We start from the raw sequence: 19127 nt of genomic DNA, 5'->3' as shown, positions 1-19127 counted from the left end.
TTTGGGGAAGTTTTTCCTTTTTTACTCATCTCAGACCTACGCTTGACATAAATTGAAGACAAGGAAACTCTGCTGATTTCTGCCTACTGAGGTCTGTCTCATTGTTTTTACTTTTATTGGATAGTGTCAGCCTAGCTATTAAAATTTTTGCCACAGAACAATAGGTAAAATAGGGGTGGTGGTTATTATTACTAGTGGTGATGGTGGTGGCATTAGCATTTCTTTCTGTACAGCGGGTTCTGCCAATTCCAAGTTTGCCACTGAGCTGCAGTAAAATTTATAATAGTGTATCTAGCAGCGAGCTCAGTTAAATATTTAGGATCTGTGACTGGGAAGTATTAAGTCCTATCAGATTTCCCGACTCTCCCGTGAACTCCCAATGTCCTAAAAAGCCACTGACTCTCTCCGTGTTTTAGTTTCCAGTTCCGTAAGGTGGGAATAAAAGCACATACCTATTTCAAAGGGCTCATTTACTCAGTACTGTAAGCTACCTGGGCGTCTACACAGCGTGAAAGTCAGCCAGACTGAACACCAGACTAGCCATATAAGAGCACATATATAGGTGAAGCGTATGTTTTGCTTCCCACCACCTCTCCTTCCAAAAGGGAGGTGCTGTGCTGGCTTCATCAGATAAGTGACAACCCGAAGGCCATGCCCTGCAGCTAGCTGGCCAGCTGTGTCGGGCACCTGGGAGTCCCAAAATAAGGAGGAGGCTTCAAAACTAAGGAAGCACCACCCCAGCTAAGAATGGGTATGTCAAGCCAAAATCTATGGGGACTCTGGGGTCGATGCAGGGCAAACGGGATCCTGGAGGTGGGTAGAGTTTACATGCTGGCAACTCAAGTGTGGGATAGGCTCAGGAAGAAATCGCAGGTGTGAAACAGCAATACAAAGCAATTGTAGGTGTAGAGGGGAAGAGCAGAGGAGGGTGTGCCTCTCAGGCATGTTACAGTTTTGGAAGAGAGCCCATAAGGTCAGAAATTTTACCCCTTCTACTATATAATCTGTTGCGTATTCTTACATGCTGTGGTTCAGGATTGCATCCCTGGTGGAGAAAGCACTGAGCTGTGTCCCTAAAACTCATCTTAATGCATATAATTGCTTCCTCAAATAAAGGTGGAGAAATTGAAGTGATTTCCTGGGTCAGCATCACTGTTCATACATGGAAAGGTGTGAGGGTACATGAGCTGCGAGAGCAGCATTACTGTGTATAATAGGGCTCAGGATTTGATATCCTTACTGTCCTTTATCCCCACTCCATGCAGGCCAATAGCTGTAAGACAAAATAGTGCCTTACTTCTGTGTTCGACACTCTCGCACTCGATCTGGCCGTTCACACACATGCACTGCTCCACGGCTCCTTGTTGGACTCTTGACCAGCTCATGCCCACATCAAAGAACTCGTAGAGACTGTTGTCAAAACATTTCTCTAAAAGAGAGTTTAAAAAACAAGACAAGCTTTCTGAGGTTATTTCTTGTGAGGAATGGGACCACCGTCTCCATCATTCCCTGCTCATCTCTTTTTTCATGTTGAGCACACATACGTTTGTTGACAGTTGGGGCTTCTCAAGCAAGACAGCCTCCACAGCGCAGAGGCACTAAGCCACTATAGCAGCAGCTCCAAGGACCTCGAGGCAGAGGTGGCTTTCTCCTGTGAGCATGACGGCGTCGCCATTACTTAAGCCCTTCCAAAAGTTCATTCAGCAAACACAAAAAACAAAATCAGTGGTATACATTTGTGTCTGTCCCACTTTACTGCATCGTCCACAGACGATGGGCTTCGCTTGAGACAGCGGAGCACCAGGGCTGAAAGGGGCTTCTTTGCTTATGTTGGGAGAAAAGTTTAGAGCTGCAGAGAAAATCCAGCACAACTGAAAACCCTCAGTGTAAAAGCCTAATCCCTCTCTTGATGTGCAGTAAATTGGGAGTGACGCCACTATAAAACTGGAAAAATAAACGAAGCAAAGCCTTTTGGCCTGAATCTCTTCCTTTGGGAATGGCTCCCCCGATTGTGGAGTAGCTGCCCAAGTGTAAAGCCGACATCACACGAAAAGCTGTAATGGACTATGTGTTCATATACATAAGAGATAAGGTGTCATCTGAAATGTTATTGTTTTTTCATGTCTCCCTACCCTACCTACTGGATTATATTATTAGTCATTTCCAACCATACAAGTGATATTTAAATCTTAAAAACAGCAAAGGGGGAGGAAGAGTCTCTTTGTGTTTACCATAGCTTAATACCTCACTGGCTCAGAGTATGCCTGGATTTATAACTGTATAATCAAGCTATTTTCAGCTGTCCTGTCAGTAATGGATTATCTGTCATAACCATTTGGAAATCCGCCTACACAAACATTCATGCTGCAGTGGTCTCTCCCATCACAACAGCACTACCTTTTCATTAAGCAAACATTAATGAACTCTACTTACTGCTCGTATTTCATGTTGTAACACCCATGGAAGAAGATACTTACTCATCTGACAGTCCTTGCCTGTGAATTCCTCGGGACAGGAACAGTGGTACATCCTATAGCCATGAGCAGGAGAACAGGTCCCTCCATTTTGGCAAGGGTTGTTTGCGCAGTGATCTAGACAGGCCACATAAGAAGTTGTTGTTAATAGGTGCCAGATAAGCCGTGCTTTGTTGTGTTACGCATGGGCTTGGTTACATGAACCATTTTGATTCAATGCACGGTGGTTTCGGTAACACCTATTAATCTAAAGCAATGTGTACCCAACCCATTTACATTGGTTTTGTTTCCAGCTGTACAGCACCTATATTTATCCACCTTTTAAAAACCGTATAGCAAATCACTAAGCTGGTCCTTCTTCGCCAGAGTTAACTTGTCCGAAGGTGGGAGGTCCCGTCATGCATGAAGTTGCCAGAGCTGCCGCTGTGGTGAGGAAGAAGATGGGACGAATGCCCACAAGATGGAGCTGTGCCTTTACACTGGGGAGGGAAGGCTGCAGCTCTGCCTCTGCCCGGATTACTGCCCTGCATGCTTCGCATTTCGACATCGGTGACCAGGATTATGCATCTCTCTCTCAAATTACGCAAAGGACAACCCTCGACAGAAGAATTTGCTATGGATTTGGGGATTTTGACTAAAACGAATGGACAGCTGGAACAAAGGAAAAAATTTTGAAGCAGAACAAGGGCACATCCAAGTAAATCAGGCCAAGCAAGCTCAAACCGGACCTCTCTGATCTATCTCTGATTTTTAAGGAATTTTCTAAATCGTGGGAAAATAGGGTGGGAGAGGAGAGCGTGTGCCAGAACAACATTCTCATCCCTGTGATGGAAGCTTTACTTGGCAATGTGCAATGCAAAAGGTGGAAGAGTCTTGCTGGCCATCTGTTTTTCCTGATTTCAGGCAGTGTCGAGGGGTATTATCTCCCCTGAAGTCAATGAACATCACGTCTTACACCCACTGCAAAGCTGGCCCAACAGCTTCTCTGCATTCAAACTCTCTTTTTAATGCTAGCCAAACTCTGCGAGGGCAACTGCAGAGTTACTCAATCTGGGTGCTCCTTCAGCTAGTGTGTGGTCCTAACCATGGGATGCAACATACAGAAACACAGGCACACACATACAGGGCTGAAGCTAAACACAAAAGGCACATCCTGAGCTTTGCTACAGCAGCACAAATGTGAAGGTTCCCCTGCACAGCTCAAAATATTTACTGCACAAGAGAGTGACGTAATTGATATCAGATAGCAGGCCTGGGTGTATTCACTGGTAGTTTCACTCCAGGATAACATCAAGGGAAAGCAAGTAAAGGCAGTGACGTTCCTACTGTTCCTGCCGCTTGATAGTTATGAAACTTTAAGTGGTGTCATGTTTCCTCAAAGGAAAATCCTGTATTTCCTACTCCCATCACATCCAAACCATGACTTGATCTCCAGGCCATCTTCTGGTACAGCGGTGGTCAAGACATTTTTTGTACCCTCATTAAATCTGCAAAGAGCACTTCCAGTCCTCCATTTCTTCCCCAATCAGAGTTCCTCACTGCATCCCACCCGCCAGTCCAGGCTGACTTCCCTGGGGTATTCTGCATCCCTCTCCACCTTCCACAGAGTCCAGGAACAACTTCTACTCATAAGCACACGGACACATCACAGTTCCCTTCAGGCAATACTGCTCTCCATTAACTAGCCATTAACTGGGGAGTGCCAAGTCCCTGAAATCTCAGCCAACGTCTAAAGCCACCTAGCTTTATCTGCCCACCCTCATGGGAAAAGCACTCCAAGGTTGCTAGCAATCACCTTGGCTTCAGCTTCACCTCTCTGAGGCTCTGCTGAACGAGCAGTGGCCTTGTCTCATCTTTCTAACCATATCTTCCCACAAAAACTTTCTGTTTCTGACACCTACCTTTCCCAGAACTTGGACTGCTCTTCCCCAGAGCCCCTCCTGGGGTGAAGCCTCTTCCTCCTTCTTGCACAACCCACACAACTGTACTTCTTCTTTCCATATCTGTCCAAACATCTCTTAAAAAAACTCACTGTCTGGCACTTTTCTCCCAAGTTTGGGCCTCCCTGGGGTTTTGGCCGTTTGTCCAAGGTTTCCAAACATTCAGAGCAGTAATCCTAACAGACTGCCCAAGGTCTGGAAGACCCACTTGTTGCACTTTTATGCAAGTATCCATACAGGCATACATACAAACTACACATTCACAACCCAGTTGGCCCGTGTGTATGAAGGGGTCACATCAGGCAGATACTACACGTGGTCTCCACAGAGATCCCCTGGGCAGAAGTAGAGGATCCTCTGGAAACCTGAAGACAGCAATAAAGCTCCCAGTGATTTCAGGAGGGGTTTGAACCTTGGTTGTTATTATGGTGAGCTCTGGCTCTGTACAATGCTGTACTAACTTGTTCCCCCAGCAGAGGCTTCGTACCTGAGCTTCACTTCATCCCAAAGCTAAACACTTTTGGTTAAACTTTCTCTTGAGGTTGGCAGATGTACTTTTCTGGATCAATGCCTCCAACACTTGCTTAACACTAATTTGTAAGCAGCTCCAATGGTTTCAAGCTGACGCCACATGCACACATGGTATTCTTGTTCCGGAGAGAGTTCCATGCTTCAGCCTTTGCTTTCAACCAGCTCCTTCACCAACCCAGTTCACACGCTCCTCACCAATCTCTTATGGCCAAAGGATACTCTCTCCCCAAAAACATTCATTTTTTCTTTTTTTTTCAAGTGTCTATAACGTGGTTGAGATTCCCCCAAAGATTTAATATTTTAGTGGATTTTTTAACAACAAAATCATATATTTTCCACATTTTAAATATCTACATTATTCAGTTGGACTGCTTCTTTCTTCCTTGCTATCTTCCCCAGCAGACTAAATTTCCTTCTGTTTGCTTGAAATTCCCTTTAGCCATTGTGCCGCTCCTTCCTTTCAACCTCACTATAAATCTTTTCTCTTTAAGCTATAGCTGGAGATCTGCTAAGACTTTTCCAAGTCCAAACATAGTGCTTGCTGCTTAAAAAATAAGTAGACTTATGTTTATAAATAAGTGAACACCTAAAGACATTTTAATTTAATTTTACGAAATTCTTATTGCTTTTGGAGATAGTCTTTTCATTGCAACAACCAGCAGTTGTCTCTTCCAGCTACCCCATCCTGTTTTCTTTTCCCTTTCCTCTCTCACACATTTAACTCTTTTTCTGGAGAAAAAAAAAAAAAAAAAACAGTAGTCAAGACAAGCCCTCACTGACGTTAGGGTATATTGTCAGGGATATCCCTCAGCAAGGGTCAGGCAGACCTTGTTGCAAACCACCCTATCCAATGCTGCAGTGGGTAACAGGCAAAAATGAGCCAGGAAGCCCCAAAAGACTTATGGGATGCCAGCTAGCTGTGGAGATGGCTGCATGTGGAGCTGGTAGGACCATGGCAATGGGCTGAGGGAGGCACAGAGGTGGCACAAGGCACCCCCAGAAATGAAATGCTAGACTTGGAGAGAGCTCCTCCTTCAGCTACCAGAAAAGCCTCCTTGAATCAGCCAGCCACCAATGCGACAGTCAATGTTTCAGTGGAGGATTAAAGCAGTCATGAGTTACCGCTTCCAACATTTCAGGCTCTGGGAGGGCACTCATGAATAAGTGCAGCCCTCATAACCTGGCTCTTGTAAGCATGAACTGTCTATAAAGTCTACGTTTGTGTCTGACATACTTGCATTACAAAGGCACATGCGTTGCTGCTTGTTTTGGGGTTAGGTCGTTTGTCTCTGATCTACTGTTAATCTGTTTTAAAGCCAGGCTGGAAAATAATTTAAAGTTGTTAAGTTTAAAATGATGATGCTGTGCACTGCTTAATTTTAGACTCTCAGCATGATTCAGCTAACGTTGGCTTTTCAAGCACTCTGGTAGATTGTAATCAACTCGTCAACAAGTCTCATGACATGACAGAGAACTCCCTGCAAGTGGATGGTGGAAAATGCCCTTCATTGGAAAGCGGGAAGCAAACATCTAAGGGCATCTGGTTGTATGCCACAGACTAAACAAGCCAGGTCACATATGAAAGTAGTGTGAAGGAGAAAAGAGGAACATGATCAGCATTTGGACACAGATCCAAAAAAAACCTCAGGGGCATCAGTGCAACACCTGATTGCTCAGTGCTGCTCTGTCACTATAAATTGAGAATTAGACATATGCCTTCCTTATAAAATGAGATTCCCCAGCAGGCAGGTCATGAAACATCAAGCTGGGGAGACAGAGACAAGCAAGGGCCAACCATCGAGGTACTGCTGAGGACAGGGATGCATGTTGCCCACTGAGCTGCTTGGGACGTGATGCTTTCACCCAGTGTGTCAATAAAAGCAACTTACATAGAAAGGAGAGTTTGCCGCAGACCTTTGCTTCCCGTTTTAGACAGACTTTCACAATGAGGTAATTTTAGCACTGGAGTGTGGTGACCACACAAAGCCATAGCACTGCTCCCCTAAGTAACCCTTTCATTGTCCCTCAGTACTCTTGCAATGAATGTGTCTGTCCTCTTGTCTTCCCTGATGCAGCTCACAGCCCAAGGAAATCTGGTTTTGAAGGTCTGCTCTTCACCCTGAGATCTTGAGGAGGGACAGCTGGAAGTGATGGCTATACGTTGCACAGGGTGTGAAATGTTTCTGTACCTTCTAAAAAATTAACTGGTCAAAGAGACAGAAAAATGTAACTGGTTAAATCAGCGGAAAACTAAAAGGCACATCCAAGCCATGAGGGATGAGAAGACAATCATCTCTGTGCTCGGCTCCAGCAGGAGTTTAGGTTTCCATGTTGGTGTTACCATCATTTCTCTCCATGACTTCAAGTTAATCAAGTGAGAGTAAATTAAAGACTGTGTGATACTCACAGTCTAATGCTATGGTTATGCAGAGTCACAGAGAGATCGCAGAAACAGCTAAGGTGAAGGCTTGTTCTGTGTACACCAAATAAAAGTACACTGAAGGCACCGTCCCTCCTTACTGCAGGTGGCAAAGTAGGAGCCAGGTATCTGGAGCAACTCAGCAATGCCTCGTCTTACCTGCGTGGTCTTCGGGCAATAAAGCACAGTGACCCCATCTCCTGTCCCGGTCATAGTTATGTGTTGTTGAACACCTGAAAAGAATTAAAGGTGCAGTTTAGTGCAGTTTTTAACAACCTGAATGCTTGCACTGAATCTATACGGACTCAATTCTTTGGCAACCTGGAAATTCATACTTTTTTCCCTAATTAGCATGTTTCATTCAAAATCTCTGAACACCAGAGCACAAATATGCTTTAAGTTGTTGTTAAAGATGCTCTGCACCATTTCTCTCAAACAAAATACAGATTAAGAATGAGATGTGGAAGCAGGACCTGAGATCTCTGATGAATCCTCCAGAAAAACTCAACCTTCTTTCTATTTCTAAGATTAGAAAACGAAAGACAGAAATAAAAACCAAAACCGAAGCAAATAAATTATGTCTCCTTTATTCATTACAAAGCAAGCAAAACAGGACCCAACCCATTTTTTATGCCTGCCAGTTACTTTAATAATCTGTGGAGGCAGAAGACTGTCCACAGAGGGACTTTTTCTTAGCTTTCAGCGGCAAATGTATTTTGCACTCAGTTCCTTTAAAGCATTTCTATTTTTTAACTTGACAGGCGAAATGAGGAAATAGCTGACGTGGGGGTGATTTCCAAACGCACGGATAAAACTTCTTTTTGCAGAGCAGCGGGCTGAATCCTGCACGCAACGCCGCCCGTGGGAATCCTACGGAGACAAACTTTGACAACTCCATCCGCACACTTTCCTTGCCCTCCTCAGTCTGTTATCTCCAAGACTCATAGCACTCCAAGGAGCATTAAGCTGTTATTCTCCATTTGCAGGGGTAGACTTATAGGCTTCCCCGAGGCCGCACAGGGAGTGTGTGACTGAACTGAGGCCGAACCTTGGAGGTCCACCTTGTGTCCCAATGCACCGTCCACCAAAACATCTTCCCCAACAAGTTCTAATGCAGCATAATAAATATCGGCTGCCACTACACAGGAAAATGAGTGGCTACACAGCACTGGAAGAAATAGGGGTTTGCTTTACCTAATGTGACTAATAATTTGTTTTTATTATTTGTGTTTTTGTCATATCTTGTGTTAAGTTAGTATAAGTTAACAACCTTACCAGTTGCGTTATAAAATATTTTTTCACCCTAGGACGTCACAAGCTAGATTGAAATTTTATTGTAGAGCATGTCTACCATTTTAACTGCCTTACTTTGCTTCTTAATTAGATGCTATGTGGTATTTAAAATGCTTAATTCCTATGGAGCATCTGAATAGGCCACGCATATTAAGTTTGGTGACCTCAATTATATAAGGTCCATAAAAAGAAAGGTGCTCAGTAGTCTAGTGCAGATTGACTTGACACCTTCTTAAAGAGGCTGTTTTCTCACAGGCATTAAGGCCCAAGCGACTCTGCTGGGAGTTAATAGAAATTTCTCTGGGCTCCTTTGGTGGGAAGTGGATCGTGTTTTTATAAAGGATGGTCTATTACACATGAGGATTAAGGTGAGGCGTAAGTTAAAAGTAGTTCTTGGCAGTGCACTGCTTATGTCTTTGTTGGCAAAACCATCTCCGACCAAACACTTCATCTGTGCCAGCCATGACAGGGAAGGAGAGTCCAAACTTTTCTAACTTTTCTGACTGACATAATTATTGATTTAGTAGAGGGACGTTACACTAGGCAGAATGGAAAAGGCAAATGGAAAAGGTCCTGTATACACCTAAAGAATTCAAGCAAACTCTCATCATTAGGGGGAAAAAACCAATTTATATGCAAATTAATACTCTCTGGAGTCTGTCAAGCAGCAGCCAAGTTCTAAGCAAATGGAAACTCTTTTTTTTTTCCTTCTTAAATGTTTTTTCTTATCAGAGACCCTGACAGGGGCGTCTTCCACCAGCTTTCCACAACCCACTGGTTCTCCCATCCAATGCTCTTCACAACCACTCCCCTCCTTCCCTATCGCCCCGCAGTGACTACGATGCTGTTGGTCCTCCCCTGTGGTGCCAGGCTGCCTTCTCAGTACCAGGCTTCTTGCACATTCACACAATCCTTTTCTGGTTTCCGCCAGTATCTCTCACTGTCTGGGGGAAGCTCAGCACATCCTCAAAGCTACTTCACTAGTCTCCCTCCTTTTCTTTTAAAAATCTCTTCTTTGCTGGGAGGCTTACCAAAAATGGGATGACAATTTGGTCTCACTGGATATTACCTCCAGCAGTCACACCAAACAGGTTTATTATTTCTTTGTGCTACTTGTAAATGGGCCCACTCTCTAAATTTATAACAAATGTCTTTGCATCAGACCATCGCATAAAATTGTTAATAAAAAAGTGAAAATTTAAAGACACAGATACTGAATTAATTACACCAGAAAAGTTCGCTACTAGGGCTTGATTTAAACAACATTTTAGGTCTATCACAGATGAGGCCTGACTAGTAGGCAGGATAAATGGAAAGCAGGCTATTTTACCCATTAGGAGCACTGGGACACTTAATAATAGGATGTTTTGGAGAGCAAGCAAAGCCTCAGGCCAGCGACAGACTGGTGTAAGGAAAGAGCTCTGCCATCATGCCTAGTGCTGTCACCGTGTTCAAGGCCTGGAGGTTCCCTCAGACCTTTTTAGGTGTTGTCCTGACCATGAGAGATGTCCAGGCTTCACCTGACACCACCAGAGCAACCACCACCAGCACCAGCAAAATCCAGAGACAGATGCTTGGTGTCTCCTGGCTTACCCCACATGTCCTTCTCCTCCCAGGACTGGCATACACTCTCCAGCTTGTAATCCAATTGGCCAAAAAGCCCTTCTTTGCACTGTTTTCGGTCTGCAGACAAAGTATCAAATCTTCCTGTTGCCAGAGAAGATGGTAAGATCACGCCCTTCCTATACAGACCTGAGCCCACCCTTGCAACCTGGCACAACGGGGACCCACACATCCAGCACTCAAGCACAGGATAAGGCTTCTCCAGGGTATGAGTCAACACCTTCCAAGTCACGGCCAAAATCTGAGCCAAGATCTTTTCCCGCCGTTCCCCTCGAGGAGGATCTGGAAGGAACCCGTCCCACCATGGGACACAGGGGCAGGGCACTGGCAGCATCCCTGCAGCCACGGCTTGGCTGCAATTCAGACCACCTTCCCCATCTGCTCTCACGGGTGTTCATCGCACCCCCATTTGGTCTGTCCCTACACTGTTTTGTCTTTCTGGAGGTACTAATGAACTTTAGCAACAGTTCCAGTTAATTTTTTCTCTTCAACACATAAGGCAAATTTACGTGACATCTTTAGTAGCTGGTAAGAGGCATCTAAATAGGATTTTATCTGTGAAAAGAGATTATAATTAAGGGGAAATGCAATAGAGGATGCTGTTAAAGGAAGTTTGTGATTTGAATACTGCAATTATTTTGTCTTCTTTCCTGTGTTTTGGATAAATATTTATAAAGATACAACTTGTTTGTTGCTCTCAGAGTAAGTAGGAAGAGGTTTCTGTGGTCAGGACTCTGATTTATGTTGAAACATTCAATGTTACAAATGGACAAGGTCGTGTCTGTTTGCCTTCCACATTTAGCCCTTTTAATCAGCACACTAGCTTTCATAAATGAGATGCTGAGGTTTTTATTAAGATAGACACTGCTCTTAAAAGCTTTCTGCAGGACTATCTTTTTATTGAACTTATTATGATGGGGTAGCACACAATATCTGTGTCATATGTAGTATGAGAAAACATGTAATAAAATTAAAGGCAATTGGAGCAGGCTTTGGCTCACACTCCATAGTCCTGCCTGTAGTCCTGCCTTAAAAGTATGACTTGAGGACTAAAGACATGGACTCATTAAGTGCGTAATCCAGCACTCTCCTGGTCTGGTCTCCTTGTATTTGCCCCCAGAGAGGCAGGTGGCATCCAGCCTCTCATCATCTCCATCCTTACCAGCAGCTCGCAGCACAGGCAGCCAGGAGCAGGAAGGACACAAGCCTTGCCCTCGCCTGCTGCCTGCCAGGTCCCCTGGGATTAGTTATTCAGCATCAGTCCGGCATGGGCTAATGCCAAGTCACACAAAAATGCACAGAGCAGGTTTCCTGGCTGCCCTCAGGGCTCTTTCCCTGGCATTTCTGTGCCTGAAGTCACATGTTGGGTTGCTTTTAGCAAAGAAGAGTAAACACTGGCCAGAAGGTCGGCCATGGGGTGAAAGGACCTGTCAAAACCAAACAGCTCCAGCTGTCCTCCTCCTTCTCTCCCCACTTGCAAATGGCTTTTTAAAAATTGCAAGCATGAGAGCAAGTTGTCCAAGGTCAGCTCTAAAGTGTGCTCTAACCTTGGACCCCATCCATTCACAGGTTTTTCCATTTTTTTCCATTTCTGTGTCCCAACTGGCCAAAACCAAATACACAGTGTCATGTATTAACAAGATCCATCTTAAGCATTGCATGAAATTAAGTGGGTCCAAAGGTCAAAGTCTTTGTGGCTACAGTACATCAAAGACAGGGTTCAAGCCGGAAAAATTTTCCAGTTGCTTTCCTTTAGTTAAGATATTCTCAAGTTCTTGTTTCCTTGAGGCTTTTCTTATCTGGATTGTATCTATGGATGTTGGGGAAATTCAGAAGTGTTCTCCTAGCTTGCAGCTCTGTGTCTATTTGTGTAGGAAGGTATGTGTTTTGTTGTTTACATTACACCAGCACTTACACTTCAAACAGATGTGCCATCGCAAAGATGACACAGATCATGAAAAAATTAGACAGTCCAGTATAAAAAATGAGACCTCTGCCCTGCATGGGAGAAAAATATAAAATATTATCTCCACCCTGAAAACATGCAAGTATGTCCCTTTCACATAGTTCATCTGTGCATATATTTTCACATTACTGGTACCCATATATTCCCTGCTTTGTTGCCTTTGGTTTCCGTTCACGTGTGCCCATTACATAGGTTCGTCTGCAAAGTTAGTCTTGTTTATCCAGTGCTCGCTGCAGCAGGTCTCCCACCTGACTGCTCCTACCCCAAAATGAATAACAAATACTTTTAACAACTTCTGCATATGTAAAAGAATAACCTTTGCTCAAAACAAGGAGACCTGGCCTTAAACACACTAGTAGAATAAATCATTACCCTACAAGCGGGAGTAATACCTCGCCTCTCAGTACTGCACCGCCCAAAAGGGGCCTGCTGCCAATCTGAATAGAAATTAAAGGTATGGGATAAAAAAAAAAAAAAAGAACTTTCCTCACAAATCAGATGGTCTCTGGTGCAGTACAAGTACGGCCCACACAAACCCAACAATTCCGTAACCAAGCGTCATCTCTTACAGGTGTCTGTATTTCTCCTTTCTCCCTCAGCAGAGGGTTTCTATCAGGTTGTGCCATCGGTCCCAGCCTTTCCGTACAAGCTCTTGCCACTCATATAGGTTGCAATTCCAATATCAAGGCCAAATAGGAAGCATTTCTGCAGTTCTTGAGCTTTCTCTGGCTCTGGAGACCCCCTGCCTGGGCTCCCTCCCCTCTGAGCACGAGTCTTGACCTCACGGCCATGACTATAAACAGGACAACTGCATGGCTCTCCTTGGGTACAACATGAAGCTCAACTTAATTGTTCTAAAACGAAGATTAAAGCATTAAAAGGATGACATATTCTATTCATTTGAATGCTGTCTTCATTTATGAGCAATGTTAACTTACCATTTCTTTCGGGAAAATAGATTTGATAAACACGAGTGATAAAACCTTCCACCGTACCGGAAAGGAAATTTGCATAAATTTCCATCCTCCGTAAACACTGAAATACAAGAATAAAAACCTCATCATGCAGATCCAACCCACAGGTACACGTATTATGTGTTATCATATGAAATTATGAAGATAGATATCTTCAAGTTTATCAGCTGTACTTTGCGCTCTATGTCTCTGCAATTTCTAGTGCATAAGAAGAGGCTTAAAATCCTACGTAATGACTGAATCAACAAAGATTAATGGGCTCTGCAGTAGAATAAAGATCTTAGATCGTTTCAGCTCAAAATATATTGCAATTTCTGGTACAGCAAATGCCAATTATATTCATTAATTGCAATTATCGTTTCTAATTATGTTGTATTGTAATAGCATATTAAATTGATTTCTGAAGTAGTATCCTTTCAGGCTCCATATCACATTGTAACATCTGTTTAAAACAATTAAGGCACCAGACAGTACAAACTGAAATAGAAACAGTCAGGAGAAAGAAGGTTTTAAAGGTTGGGGGAGATGACGGATAATTTTGATCATACCACCTTCCCTTTGAGATAAGCAGGTTCCTTACAACTGGGAGAAATTAATGGGACTGGGTGTCTGAAAAGGGCAAGTTTTATCTTTATCACGTCAGCGATGGGAGCCTAAGGAAGAGTGGTGGGAGTCTAGGAAGGCTAGTGGGAGTCTAACAGAAAAAAATCCTTCAAGATGAGTCTTGAGAATGAAGGAGACTGAAGATAAAAAAGACAATGAAAAACTGTCAGAGCTTATTTAACCATTAAACTTAAAGCAATCACTTCTGAGAGCTGTGAGCGTGAATGGAAAGCCAGCCTCTGCTGTAGGAGAGAAATGGGGCATACAACCAAGCTGGCAGCACGGCGCATTTCCATTTCTCAGTGACGATGTACAACTAGTACTTATCCTGAGGTTACCCCTTCCATCATTGCTGGGGTTCCTGCACACCCTTGAGATATCTGTTAACCCTCACAAGCCCAGACTTATTATCTCAAAGAGCCGCTGAGGCCAGTTATTAGCATCATGGGAAAAATAACCTGTCCCTGTGGTCCAACCCCCTTCCTAACCGTTTGGAATTATGGTCATTCTATCTGTCCTAACTGTCCCCTTATCTGTCAATGTAAAATAGCTACGTATTATATTTTTCAACCCTGGTTTTCATTGTCTGAACTAATTAAGCAAATGTTCAGATATTTACCTTCTCTGTCTCATACCTCCTGTTATAAGCAGTTAGGGGAGTTGTGAAAATACATCCGTTCAGAAGACATATTGCATCCCAAACTCCATTAAAGACTAAGCTCTAAAGGCACCACTAATGGCCTGATTCATGTAATCCTTAACAGCAAAAGCACAGGACAACAAAAGCTTTAAAAATTGAAGCCTGCAATGCGCGCACACAGCCAGGATGTCTGATTATTTAGGTGCCATCAAAACAAATGCAACCCAGCAAATTGCACGGGGCTCAAACCCTTCTCCCACAGGGAGATCAAGGGCTGCGGCAGAAATTGAACCTATGCATATCAAAGCGCTCAGACACTTTAAAGTTGCAGGGCAGACGCGGCTCTGATTAAAATAAAGTGACAGCCACACCATGTTATGAGTGAATATAAGCCACTCCAGCTGAGACAAACTAAATTCCTATCAGCACCTTCCCATTAATCCACACCTGAAGGAAAATTACCTGTGATTCCTGCGCTAATCCCAAATTCCCCCTCTACACAGAAATTAATATTGGCATAACCATTCCATAATCCTTATTCATGTTGAAACAAAGACAGGCTTACTACTGACTTGCACAGCGTGGATACAGACAGGCAGATCGTTCTTACTGTCATGAAACCTATTGGATTTGACTTTGTACCTTGTGGGCGAGTGAACTCATGTTTTGAGCCTCTTCCTGCCCCAGATTTGTAGTGCTACAAAGAGAAAAAAAGAATGTGGATTGGAGACACAAATTCACTCTGGGAACCATCCGATAGAGACAAACGTGCTTTCCAGGGCGCCCTGAAATTGTCTTTCTCCCAGTGCTTCTGCAAAAATCTCATTATTTGTGTGTGATTTTTACTGGGGCACAGTCTGGTGAAAGAGGGTAGATAAACACTGCCTCGTGAAAGGTCCCTGTTAAACTAGGAAAACCCAGCACAGCACAAAAAAAGGCCAAAGTTCTGCTCCATTATATCTTTCTATTGCCAAAGGATACATCTCCTGTTTCTCTCTGTAGGAAGCATATATGCATTCTGGGGCCAGTTCACAGTTACAAATAATATCCGAGCATTTGACTTTTCCTGCCATTTAGCTGTAACCCGCAGGGCATTAGTTAAAAAAGCGACCTCTGCTTTATTTGGATTTGCCGATCGGCGAGCAAAGAGCGCAGGCCTGAGCCGATTTTAAGCCACAGGAAATAATAAAAAATGGTAATACACATAAAGTGCTGCTGCCACCAAAGGTGCTGAGAGCTGAACGATAGCAAAACAAAAACATCACAAAAGCAGTCAAGGATGCAGCACATCATGAACACAGAACTGGGTAGGGGACGTAACAAGTAAGGGATGAGACAAAGCTGTTGCTAAGATATATAGGGAGGGCTTGAACAGTTCTGAGGAAGAAACAGTTTTTGCATTCTACAGCAACTCTGCCAGCACTGCGCAGTCTCTAATGGCCTCAGCCAGGGCTGATCTTTTCCTAGGCACCGTGAATATTCCTCTCTGCTCCCACCTGCAATGTCTAAGGGGATACTTCTGTACTTCACTGGGGCAGTCAGGATTATACCATCATTTAAGTAGATCTGAGCTAGTTTTAAACTAGCTAGTGAAATAAGGCTGAACATAAAGCCACACAACCGGGGTCCTGGCTATCAGCTACACTGCTAGCCCGTGGTGGACACCAGGCCATGGTGGGATTTAAGCAGACAGGCAAAGTCAAACCGTCACGGCCACGCTCAGCAGTGCTGCAGCTGCCTCACAGACAAACCCCAAAAAAAAAGACACAAAGCACCCAATGAAATCACTGACTGAAGGGCATGGCATGAAAACAGGGAGAGGTTTTAAAAGAAGGAGATGGTTACCGAAGCTGGTGTGTTCAGTTACCAGGTAGCAGTAAAGTCTGATGTGGTAGCACTCTCCTTTCCTGCTACTGCAGGTACCTACTTGTGTCAACGCATTTCTGAGATGCATTTTCAAATATTTCAATATCTTGGTGCGTATGGGACTAGCTATCCGACAGGCCCCCCGATTAATCAGCATTGCTGTGAGGCTTCATCTAGCAAATCTCTTTTATTTTTCATTCGAAGTACTCTTTCTTTCAGTCTGGTCAGCAGCTTCGCTCCTCCGACCCTAAGGCAACCTTGTCCTGACAGCCAGCGCATAGGTGATCCACCACTCCAAAACAGAGGAATCAGACTTACCATCCTTGCACAGTCACTGCTCAGAGTCAGAGCCAAGACAACAGCGAAAGGAGCACAGACTTTCATCTTTGCTCTCCTCTCACAAAGGTTTGGCCTGGCAGAGGGAAACTTCCAGGGCTGGGCTAAAGCAGGAGAGTGAATCAGCAACGAGCTTTCACAAGGGACTGCGATTTACTTGACTTTAGGGTATTTTAGTTTTCTAAGTAAGCAGAGCTGTTATCGTTGTTAATCATTAATGTCTTTGTGGGTAGATGGGAATGCCATGTAGCGAGATACTCTCCCCAAACCACAGGGAATGAAGAGTTTATGAAGTGCCTGACCCTTGGAGATGATCGCTGGTGTACTCAGCAAGCACTTAAGAACACCTCCAGGGGAGCTGACCCAGTGTTGCTTGTAATCAGAGACGATTTACCATCTAGACCTTTCCCGCCTCTTTCCCTTCAGGAGCTAATTAAAAGCATAGCATAGCAATAACAAGAAGCTCCAAGCAAGCCCACTCAGGAGATGACATTACATTGCAAAATATGAACCAGATCAATGCTGATATCAGACACAAGAATTACTCATTAACAGACGGTTACCTGCCCAGCTGTGACTTACAATAGACTGGGAAAATTAAAGTGAAAGAAAATAGACATTACTCTGACAAAACATTTACTGTACCAGAAAGCTCCCTTCTTCAGCCACCTGAGCAAAGCCATCTCTGTCTTTTAAGTGCTTGGCTGAGATCGCTGCACTGCAGCAGCGTTTCTAACAGGGACGTAGAGGGTATTGCTAAAACCGACGTTTCACCAGTGAAGTCTGTTTCAGCCCCACCTTGCCCCACAACCAAAATCCACAGGTTTGGCTGGTACAACTCTGCCTCTGCATGAGGCTTTTGCCAGCCATGTACTGTCAATCAGGGACCGCACCTCTTCACACCCAAAATCCCCAGAGCCGCAACAACAGAGAGAATACCATAGTCCCTGTTTAAGTCGTGCTCTGCCCTTTGAAGTTTCCCCAGCAGAGCTATGCAAGGGAATATATGATTTTATTTTCTTTTTAACCCAAGAAGACCATGGCAGCAGGGCCCAGCAGTGCAGTGGAGCTACTCCAGGACAACTTTTCCATGATGGTTTGTAATGTTGAAGGGGACATCCACTGGCTGTGCTACCACACTGCTGTGTCTGTCCTCACAGTAATAGCTCTCGTTAGTGAAATTACGCATGCATAGCTTTATGGACAAAACTTTCCTACTGTCAGCAAGGCTTGGAACAGCAGAAACCAGGCAAACTTAGAATTTTCTTCCCAAAAGCCAGCAAAGAGCAAACAAGCAAAAAAAAAGTATTTGCCTCTATGTATTTTTTGTTGCCTGAAGGTTTGAAGAAATAAAGCTTCGGAAGAGACTTGTGGAATAGTTCTGTCTTATTTTCACCCATTTCAAAGACAGAAATAGGATGTACAGACAGTCTGATCTGTGTGGGGACACCTGGCAAAGCTGGAATATAGATTTCCACTTCCTACCCTCATTCTTGACTTTGGCCATCAGGCTTCAAACTAGTTGTCCTGGTTTGAGGGCCCAAACCACGACACTAGTAATGCCTATACAATGGCTTGTAGACATCTGCTTACCATCCAGGCTACTGAAATCATGCAAAGAAAACAAAAAAAAAAAGCCATTAACTGCTATTCCATGCAGAGTTCCCAAAAGCTCTGCGGAAAGAGAAGAAGCACCAAGACCAGGAGCCACTTCAACTGATAGGAGGGTGCTGGCACAAAGCAAAAGAAGACATCAAAGCCAGGGGTTGCAACAGCTGCCAGAGAAGCACCACCATACAATGGGAATTACCTCTGAGTAAGATCTGAATAATGACCAAACAGTGATTTCAGGGCTCAGACAGATATGAATCATTAAAAAACTCTAACTACTACGTGTATGCTGCCTGCACTGGTTCAGCAGAGAGGTGTCTGAACAGGTCTTACGGCCATAAAGAAGAGGCAGAATTTAAGGTGTGTTTTTTTGTAAATTATGCTAAATGATCACTTACTCTTTCAGCTATTTATAACCAGAAGAAAGTCTGCCTGCCTTCATCAGGCTTATCCTAGAATCAGTAAAAATGAAGTATGCCACATTTTTTTTTGGAGAAACATTGTATCTCATTGGCAAGAAATTACTCAGAAAACTGAAGATTCCATTTTGATACTGAATTCTTACAAACCTCACAGGGCTTTGGGCACTTGGGAGTTCACAAGAGTGAAGAGTAAGGTCTTGGCTGCAGATATTTGTGTTATTGTAGAATCATAGAATCATAGAATGTGTTGGGTTGGAAGGGACCTTTAAAGGTCATCTAGTCCAACCCCCCCACAGTGGTGGGGGTCGTGTGAAGCTTTTGGCCATGAGCAGCACAAGAAGTGTGCATGGAGGGGCAGTTAGGGAACAAAGCTGGGGAAAGAGAGCTGACCTGTGTGAATCCCTTACGCTGGTCCGGTTTTATGCCATT

At 44.0% G+C, this 19127-nt stretch overlaps 1 protein-coding gene across 1 annotated transcript in view; it reads right to left on the bottom strand.

Moving 5' to 3' along the window:
* The window catches only part of HGFAC (HGF activator), a 43826-nt gene extending 27023 nt beyond the window's left edge, over positions 1–16803 (bottom strand). Inside the window, exons 1-6 of the mRNA XM_063336839.1 lie at positions 16648–16803; positions 15106–15160; positions 13185–13281; positions 7524–7597; positions 2478–2591; positions 1298–1429 (exon numbers count right to left, since the gene is read on the bottom strand). Of these exons, the coding sequence (XP_063192909.1) occupies positions 1298–1429; positions 2478–2591; positions 7524–7597; positions 13185–13281; positions 15106–15160; positions 16648–16713 (538 nt within the window). The 5' untranslated portion in view covers positions 16714–16803. The remainder of the gene's footprint in view (positions 1–1297; positions 1430–2477; positions 2592–7523; positions 7598–13184; positions 13282–15105; positions 15161–16647) is intronic.
* Between the last annotated feature and the right edge of the window lie 2324 nt (positions 16804–19127).

This window comes from Chroicocephalus ridibundus, chromosome 5, assembly GCF_963924245.1.
Source record: "Chroicocephalus ridibundus chromosome 5, bChrRid1.1, whole genome shotgun sequence".
Taxonomy (NCBI): domain Eukaryota; kingdom Metazoa; phylum Chordata; class Aves; order Charadriiformes; family Laridae; genus Chroicocephalus; species Chroicocephalus ridibundus.
This window is presented reverse-complemented; position numbering and strand designations above follow the sequence as displayed.